This window comes from Mangifera indica, chromosome 13 (assembly GCF_011075055.1).
Source record: "Mangifera indica cultivar Alphonso chromosome 13, CATAS_Mindica_2.1, whole genome shotgun sequence".
NCBI lineage: Eukaryota > Viridiplantae > Streptophyta > Magnoliopsida > Sapindales > Anacardiaceae > Mangifera > Mangifera indica.
Window position 1 is genome coordinate 493,214 of NC_058149.1, and position 9,546 is coordinate 502,759.

At 30.8% G+C, this 9,546-nt stretch overlaps 1 protein-coding gene across 2 annotated transcripts; it reads left to right on the forward strand.

Annotated features, from left to right (window-relative positions):
• Window positions 1-3,990: 3,990 nt before the first annotated feature.
• Window positions 3,991-8,522, forward strand: LOC123194591 (omega-6 fatty acid desaturase, chloroplastic). Of its 2 annotated transcripts, none has more exons than XM_044607871.1 (10): window positions 3,991-4,151; window positions 4,287-4,341; window positions 4,917-5,161; window positions 5,557-5,700; window positions 5,802-5,953; window positions 6,497-6,619; window positions 6,747-6,924; window positions 7,198-7,316; window positions 7,886-8,000; window positions 8,174-8,522. In XM_044607871.1, the coding sequence occupies exons 1-10, from the start codon at window positions 4,113-4,115 to the stop codon at window positions 8,333-8,335; spliced, it is 1,332 nt and encodes a 443-aa protein (XP_044463806.1). In that variant the 5' UTR covers window positions 3,991-4,112; the 3' UTR covers window positions 8,336-8,522. The 2 variants fall into 2 exon arrangements, with proteins under 2 accessions (XP_044463806.1, XP_044463807.1); XM_044607872.1 differs by having other exon boundaries at window positions 4,042-4,151; window positions 4,913-5,161.
• Window positions 8,523-9,546: the final 1,024 nt, after the last annotated feature.

Below are 9,546 nucleotides of genomic sequence, written 5' to 3' on the forward strand. Positions count from 1 at the left end.
TCAAATTATTCAATTCAATGGTGTGCATTAGTGAAAAATATATAAAACCTAGCATTTTGAGTTAAAACTTATCAGACAGATAAAGTCAATTAAAATGAGTTGTATTTTGATACGATACATTCTTTTTCCGTGTTAGTTTAAATCGTATTGTGTCAACTCAGAGCATTTTCTCTACCCTTTCTTACCTTGAAAAGGTAAAGACACTTTATATCCTTGAACTGATAACCATCTTTTGACTAACTTAACTTCCTCTATCCCTCAGAATCAATAAAAAGTAATACAAAAATATTCACATGTTATCTATTGACTATGCTTTAGATACAAACTACCCTAAAACCGGAACATGACCAAAGACACAAACTACCAAGTTTATCTATATACCCTGTGTTTTAATTCTTATATAGATATTAATAAAACTATGTATACATATTTTTTATACATAATTTAAGTATATAAATAAATGATACGTTATTATGTGATTAAATAATTTTGAATTAAAAATAAAATAATATTTAATTATATAATAATATATTATTTATATATTAAAAATAAATATTGGTTGACATCAATACTCTAATAAATTTAATTCTATGTCTTAAATTGCCGACTGATAAGAGTGAAAAAAAGGCAGGCTGAAAGTACTATGTGTATTTTTAATATAGATTTGATGGACCTTTCTTTACGTACCGGCCCATGGTTTTAGTAACGTTATTGTACACGTCACAGTTTAGGATTGGCTTTCATTTGGGTCAAAGTCAAACATCATCAGGGTTGAACTAGAATTGGGTTGAATGTAAAAGAGCCGATTTGAGATCAACAAACTTTGATTTAAAAACAATTTAATTATTAATTTGATCTAAATTGATTCAAACTCAAATATTTAGATTGACTTGAATTCAGTTCATTTTATGAATATAAGTATAATCTTTTGTTGAAACTTAACTCACTCAACTCAAGCTTAAATTATTCAAATCGAATTTAATCCTAATCATTGTGTACTGATATAAAATTTCAAGGTATATTAAGGATTGTTGAATTTTGCGAATTAGGGTTTATGTTTAAAGAGAACTATTTAGCTGCCCACTTTCAACCCTTGTAATCAAGCTTCAAATCTCATAAATTAAAAATTCATAAATTATTTAACTAATATTTTTTTTTATAATTTTTAAACGATGTGAAATGTTTATATATATTTGTTCTACCAATATGGAATTTACTTATGGGGTGCTCTAATATATATACTTGAAAAGTAATTGGACCCAATTGGAAAAAAAAAAACAAAAATATATTATACAAAAAAACAAACATTTCTTGGCATGGAGTTGAAATAAATCTTTTATAGCCTGCTCGATTCAATTCAAATTAAATTTAAGTTAAAATTTTAATTCGATAATTTAGTTTGAATTCAATTTTGAATACTCTTCCAATGACACTATTTATTATATTTATAATATTATTCATCAATCTATTACACTATTTATCAAATCGATAATATTATTCATCTTATTAACTATTTTTAATAATATCTTTAATTAATTTAAATAAATTCAAATTTAAATAAAACTCATATTTAAACTCTATACAATTTGAATATGCACTTACTTCATTAAAATACTATTAGAAAAACTTGACACATCCATTAGAGTAGAGACCCAGATATAAGTTGATATCAAATCTCCAACCAACCAACCAACCATATAGATTTCTTATGTTGCGTGCCACCTCTGCCTTATAGAAAGATTGGCAGGGAAGTAAAATCTCTTTGGAAATGAAAATTTTGTGACAATTGGCATCATAAAGTTATACAAAAGAAAGACAAGGTCATGCACGGATTTGAGCCAAGTTGAGTTTGACTCAAATCCGTAACTTTCTCTGCCCACTTTTCAAGTTTCAGCAAATGAGTTTTCATATTGGAGTGAAATTATGTGTTTTTTATCATATGATTCATGCTATAAATGAATGTTTTTCACATGTCTAATTAATTTGTAAAATGCAATGAATTCTAAAATTTGATTAAGATTTGAGAAAAAGCAAGTTTCTATTTTTGGTCATGGCATGTGATGTACACCGTTTTAACTGTTGAACACCGTTTTCGCACATAGAATTTGGAAGAAAGTGGACTCCATTCACATTTCACTTTCATTTATGTGTTTTAAAGACATGGTTTTAGTAATATTCTCCCCAAAAAAGGACTATTTTTTATATTTATTTAAAATTTTATTTTCCTCTAATTAGAAAATAAACCATTAAACTTATGAAAGAATAATACAAAACTGTATAAACTTTGTCTATACTAATATTTTAAGACCGACTTAGATATTGATTTAGTTAAAAAGGTCGGTTTGAAGGTCAGTTGGTCTAGCGATTATTATTAATATAATATAATAAAAATATTGAATTTTAGTAATATTGTCGTCAATAAGCATGACAATAGGGTGGGGCAAAACAAAGAGGTGATGGATATCCAATCATCATAGGGTGGGATATATTTTATCGTCTCATTATTCTTGTTACGAGGATTACAGAGAATCATCGTCCCCTACCTATAAGAAATAATCTTCTTCGTTTCCTCACTTGTCATATTCATTTTAACTTAAGTACTATCACACTAAAAATATTGTGGTAAATAATTAAAAGTGTAATAAATATTTAGGTAAATTTTGTTTTAGAAATCGTTACGGAATAAAAATATATCTATTCTCGTTCTTGCCTTATACTTACTTTATGGGGATTGTTTTTATTCTTGTTCTTGCTTATTTCAGAGAATCTTATTCCCGTATGAGATAAAGTGGAATAGTGACATAATATTTAGGGTCAAGTTACCCATCTCTAAATGTTAACAATATGATGGTTAAAATTGACAATTGACTCACAACCCAACACGATTCTCATAATTCAATCTCATATCAAGTTAGTTTGATATCTACAATGAATTTTAGTCATAACTCAAATCGGATTTGCTACCGATCCCTAATGAGATTAACTAATCCAATCCACTCCGGATTTTAAACACTAGAATACACATATAAAATAATAGACAAATACCAAAAAAAGCATTCCCTTAGATGATTCATTAATGAAAATAAATAATAAAATAATAATAATTTTAAAATTTGTACACTTTTGTTTTTTCGAAACAAAGTAATTATGGTAAATTTCATATAACCAATTATGAAAAAAAAAAAAAAGATGAAAAGAGAACAAAAATTTATTAATTAATTTTTGTTAAATAAAATATAATCGAATTTAAATTTAGTAATGTTTTAAACATATTTTTGCAAAAAAAAAGTATGTATAAAATAATTGTCACCAACCTTGCGTTAATTTCTATACTCTAAATGAATTTATGAGGAAAAAAAAAAGAAAATAAAATCAAACATTATTGTTACGGGTCGTTTGATTTCAGTTTTTGAAGATCACTTTAGTAATTTATCTTTTATTTTTTTGTTTGATTTATTAGTAATAAAATATTACAATAATCTTCTATTACTAATGCTAATGTGACATGTAATATAGATGGTAATCTGATTACCACATTTACTTTAGGTATTTAAAGATTATCAAAGTAATTTTTATTTTATTATAATTATATTATAATTTATTAATTTTTTAAGATAAAATAAATTTATTTTTAATTAATATGATAAATAATATAAAAATATTTAAAAATAATTATATTCAAAGATATTTGAGTAAAATAATTTACTAGTAATTTTTTATTACTTTTAATCAAACATAATAATTATTTATATCTATAAAATTTTATTAAATATAGTAATCATTTATGCCTAATAATTTTTTAAATAATCTATTTCTAAGATAATCTTTTTATTTTGATAATAAAATATTAACCAAATTAAATATCCTTCAAATTAAAAAAATACCAAAAACAAAAACAAATGGTGGCGATTGCATTGATTATCCACAGAGGATTACCGACCAGCTGACATCACACGTATGAAGCCGCCGCAAGAGAGAGACAGCCTTTAAAGCTTCTGCTCTTTGTCCTATAAAGCCACAGAGCTCAAGCCTATCTCTGTACCCTTCTTTATCTTCTTTCGCTCATTCAAACTCCAAGAGGGGGCCTTTTGAATTGGAGTTTCTGCTGGAAAATGGCTTGCAGACTTGCGGATTCTATGCTCGTTTTCATGGTAATTGGCTCAAAAATCTTATCTTTGTTGTTTTCTTATGGTTTTTCGCAATTGGGTTTGTTTGCTTTTTGGAATTTTGGTATAAAGTTTGTATTTTTATTTTGGTTGTTGTGGTTTTTTGAATTTTCATTTTAGGGACCCCATCAAAGGCCTCCTGGGAGTCAGAAACTTGCTTGCCTTCATTCTCCAGGTATGTGAAATCTAGTTTTTGCTTCTTTTTTTAATGTTTTTTATTGTTCAAAGCTGGTTCCTTTTAAGGTGTAATTATTTTGCTTTGTAAAATTTTGAGTTTTATTTATTTATTTATTTTTAGCTTTATATAGTTATAAGCTGGAGAATTCATGACGCATAATATGCTAATTTCCCTGAATGTAGGTATTTAGCCTAAAAACTTTTAGTGAATTAGAGAGAAGTTTTTTTTCTTTTTAATGGTGAAGTTGATATCTAATTTAAGTTTTCTTGATAAAATGCAAATGAAAAGCATTTAGCTAAATTTTGCCTTCTTGAAATTCTACTCCTAAGTAGATAAGACCGAGCAGAAATAACGTGGTTATCATGACACTTCTATGCCATTATCGAAATTTTTTTGCTGTGGCTCACAATCGTTTCATACATTTAAGTTAGCAGCCAAAAATGTGTCTTCGAATTATATTTTTGTTTGCTGCAATTTCTATAAGGATTACCTCACATTCTAGCGCACGATAAGTCTTATTTTATTACCATTAGCCATAATGGCACCGTATAATGCCTTTATTGGATAGACAGGCCTTTCTCAGCGGAATCTGGAGAACATTGTCATAAAGGGAATTCAACATAAAGCATGTTCTATTCCTATGAGAAGGGGTAAATGTATACGGGCTGTGGCCGTTCCAGTCGCACCATCTTCAGGAGATAGTGATAGTACTGAGTACAGAAAACAGTTAGCAGAAAGCTATGGCTTCAGGCAAATTGGGGAACCACTTCCTGATAATGTTACATTGAGGAATGTCATTGATACTCTCCCAAAAGAGGTACTTTTTTCTGACAGCTGCATCTAGCAAACTCATTATTTTATTCTTTTCTTACTGAATCTAGTCTCTTGTTTAACATCTGATATTTTGCACCTGTCATTGGGGAAATTTCTGGCCAAACTTGTGTGTTTATTCAGCTAGGGAAGATTGTCTTATTGTTCCTCATTCCAGTGTTGGAGATGTATATATGCTGATAAAATATCAAGAATGAGTAGATGTTTTGTAATGTATAGGAAAAGTCTGCTGAGGTGTTAATGATGCTTCACTCTTTCATACCTTGGTTTTCCAGAAATAGATTGAAACTATTTCTAAGAAAACTTTCTTATTGGTTGCTCTAAAAATATTTAATTGAATATTGATGCTATTCTGCTTCTTTTCCTTACTTGTGTTATAAGGTCTTTGAGATTGATGATGTGAAAGCGTGGAAGTCAGTTTTAATATCTGTCACTTCCTATGCATTGGGACTCTTAATGATCTCAAAGGCCCCGTGGTATTTACTTCCTTGGGCTTGGGCATGGACAGGGACTGCAGTCACAGGGGTTAGTTTTAAATACATCTTTCGTTATGCTATGCTAGCTTCTATTTTATTAATACATCTTTGCCAACATTTTTTTTTATGTTTTGTCTTCCCATTTTTAAGTTCTTTGTTATAGGCCATGATTGTGCTCACAAAGCATTTTCAAAGAACAAGTTAGTGGAAGACATTGTCGGAACTCTGGCCTTTCTGCCATTGATATACCCATATGAGCCATGGCGGTTTAAGCATGACAGGCATCATGCAAAAACAAACATGTCTGTATGGATTCCTTTTTTGATATACTTCTTTTCGATCAATTTATTGTTAATTGGAAATTATTCTTATTGCAGCGCATCTATTAAACTCCCTGGTTTATTTGATGTCTTGCCTCCCTAGCATCCTCTGAGCTTTAAATATTTGTTGAATAAATTGAGTGGAGGAAATGTGCCTGATTAACTGGTTTAATATAACATTCCATTGCCAAATACTAGCATATTCAGTATTAAAATATAACACTTAAAAACTTATTGTATTACATATTTATACACAAATTTTTTCTGTATGCATGCTGTTTTACTGTGATAGGAAGAATTTGACTTGGTTAAGCCAGAATATTGTCATCTGTTGCATAAAATTGTGTTATATACATTTGCTTATGTGTATACTATTAGAATGAAAGATTTTACTGTTATTTGCTTGGTAGTTAGGTGTGCTTTCTACTAGTACTAAGTTACTCTTATTCTTCTCTTCATCCCAACTCTTTAGTTTCATTGCTTTCTCTTCATCTTATATGTGCAAGTGTGTGTGTGTGTGTATAGGCTGGTTGAAGATACAGCTTGGCATCCTATCTGGAAAGAGGAGTTCGAATCATCTCCTCTTTTGCGGAAGGCAATAATATATGGATATGGCCCATTCCGGCCTTGGATGTCCATAGCACACTGGTATGCAACTGACGGCTGCACAGTTATATAACTTGAACTCCTCGTATTTAATTTCGCTAATCCATTTTTTAGCAAGCCTATGGTTTCTAGTGGACTTGTGTCTCAACATTTGTAAGCTTTATTGCAGGTTGATGTGGCACTTTGATGTGAAGAAGTTCAGACCGAATGAAGTTAAAAGGGTGAAGATCAGTTTGGCCTGTGTTTTTGCATTTATGGCAATTGGATGGCCACTGATTATATATAAGACTGGAATGGTGGGGTGGATTAAGTACTGGTTAATGCCATGGTTGGGCTATCACTTCTGGGTATTTCTACTTCTTCATGTCTTATGGTCATGTTTTGTTTCATGATGTGGTGGATATTAAACAGTTTTTCTGCAGTTATACCACTATATGTATCACCTTTCTTGAAGCTCTTACTTAATATGATATTCGTATAAAATGATTTTATACATTCTATAAATAACCTAATCAAATGTTCTGTTGTGAGCTAAACAATCCTTTTAGTTGCCGATGTTTTCTCTAAATTTATCACTGCTGTATTTCTATCTGAAAGTTGGTCTGTTTTGAAATTTATAGATGAGTACTTTCACAATGGTGCATCATACGGCTCCGCACATACCTTTCAAATCTTCTGATGAGTGGAATGCAGCTCAAGCCCAACTTAATGGAACAATTCATTGTGATTACCCGAGATGGTAATAAGTATTTCTCCGCAAAATACGCTTATGTTCTGTTGTTTGTTATGTTTTGACTTGATATATGAGTGGAAAAATACTCCAGAAGTCAACACAAGTAGATAATAAAATTAGCTTTATTGGACAGCCTTGAGTTGCTGAAGGCTCCTTTTGGTTTTCTTTCCTACAAGCAAATGTTTTATCCTCCCCACATTGTTACCTTCAAACCTGTTTTATATTGCGATAGATCAACAGCAGGTTTTATGAGCCACTTTTGAAGACTATATTTTTACACCTTTAGGCAAATCTCACATCGATAAAACATGGGAGAAATGTTGAGAATGTATGGACATCCTACATATCTTGGGAATGCTAACAAAAAATTAGATAAATTATCTGTGAGCTCCTAAGCTATTAACATGTGTTTTGGGTTACAAAGCTCAAAAGCAAAATCGTGATGAATTGTGTCTAAAGCGGATAATATATTGACAGTGGTTTAGACTCTTGGACCAAGATGTTACACATATGGTCTGTGAACAGGATTTTAATGGAGCCTAACTTCTGAAGTTTTGTAATTTTATGTTTAACAGGATTGAGATACTCTGTCATGATATTAATGTCCACATACCACACCATATTTCTGCAAAGATACCAAGCTACAATTTAAGAGCAGCTCATAAATCTATCCAAGAGAATTGGGGAAAGGTAGGAGTTGCTATCATTCATTATGTGTTCAATAAATATACGTTTTTTTCTCTCTACTGTTAATGCAATTTCGATAAAGTGCTTTGTGAAAACGTGAAATGATATATTATGAGTTTCAAACCTTCAAACAAATTGCTGACAACTTGAATTGTTATTTTTATGCTGTTAAACAGTATCTGAATGAGGCGTCATGGAACTGGCGCTTAATGAAGACAATAATGACAGTATGCCATGTCTATGACAAGGAGCAAAACTACATTGCTTTTGATCAACTTGCCCCCGAAGAATCTCAACCAATTAAGTTCCTTAAAAGTATGATGCCTGATAATGCTTAAAATTTTGCCCCCTCTTTTGCCTTTTGGTGCTTTCTTATCTCTTAGCATTCACTTTTTGGGTCAAGCTGGGTATTCTTTTCTCATTCCTTATATGTTTTTACTTATCTTATAATAAATCTTTTCCATCAGTTCACATTGAATAGTAGAAAGCAATTGAAAATTTGAAATGAAGCTTCCTTGAAATTCACTGTTGCTCATGATTGATTCTTTTTCAATTTTCAAATCCTCCAAGATAGTATTCCTCTGTTACATTATACGAGTTGCATTGTGATCAGATCTCAGTTAATGAATTTTAATATAATATCATGTTTAGGGACCGCTGCAGCTAAACAAGTAACATAATGAATAAAAAATCCAGGATTAGAATAAAAATTAGCTGGTGAAATGGATTTTGACGAACGACTGAAGTTGATTTTCGCTCACTGAGTATATCCTCATATATATTAATCTGTTGCTAACATTTCTGTTCTTTTTTTTTCTTGGAGCAAATGTGGCTCTTAAATGAGTGTTGGAGGGTGAAACCGGGAATACTTCCTGGGGATGGCTGCGTTGAATCTTGTTGAATTAGTATTAATATATTGAACAAAATTTGATGAGATTAGGGTTTGGATTGAGGGTTTTTGAGAATGCCAAAGATTTTAAAAGAATGATGATAAGATTTGTTGATGTGGGTATGACCCTTTACTAGCTTTGCTACCGGAAAAGAAGGCTCAACTGAAACTAAAGCAAGACTTAAAACAACTTTCTTTATGCAAAGTTAAAAGAAGAATAAACCTTTCAGCTGAGTAGCAGTTGCAACTGCTCACATTCTGCCATGCCAAGAGCATCTCACAAACACAAATGGAATCTAGAATCTTTTACCAAGACCACTGATATCATCAAAATCACTGACACGTTGCTCCAAAGGTAGTTTAAGTGAGAAATATAGAGGTACCAAACAAGAGGGTATAAGTTTGAAACTGGTGGTGTGGGGGTTTTCTTTGACTTCTTGTGATCGATTCAGGTCCGTAATGACTAATCCAACTTAAGTAAATGTGCCAATAAAGAGAAAGTGAAAAGACTGTCAAAAAAAAAAACAATTTTTAAAAGAAAGGAAGAAGGAAGAAACTGAACAAACAATCTGGTTGTTGAACAATTGAGTTCATTTCTTTTTGGTACGGTAAATGGTAGCTTAGCAGACAATTTCATTTCTTTGTAACAGAGAGCAAATC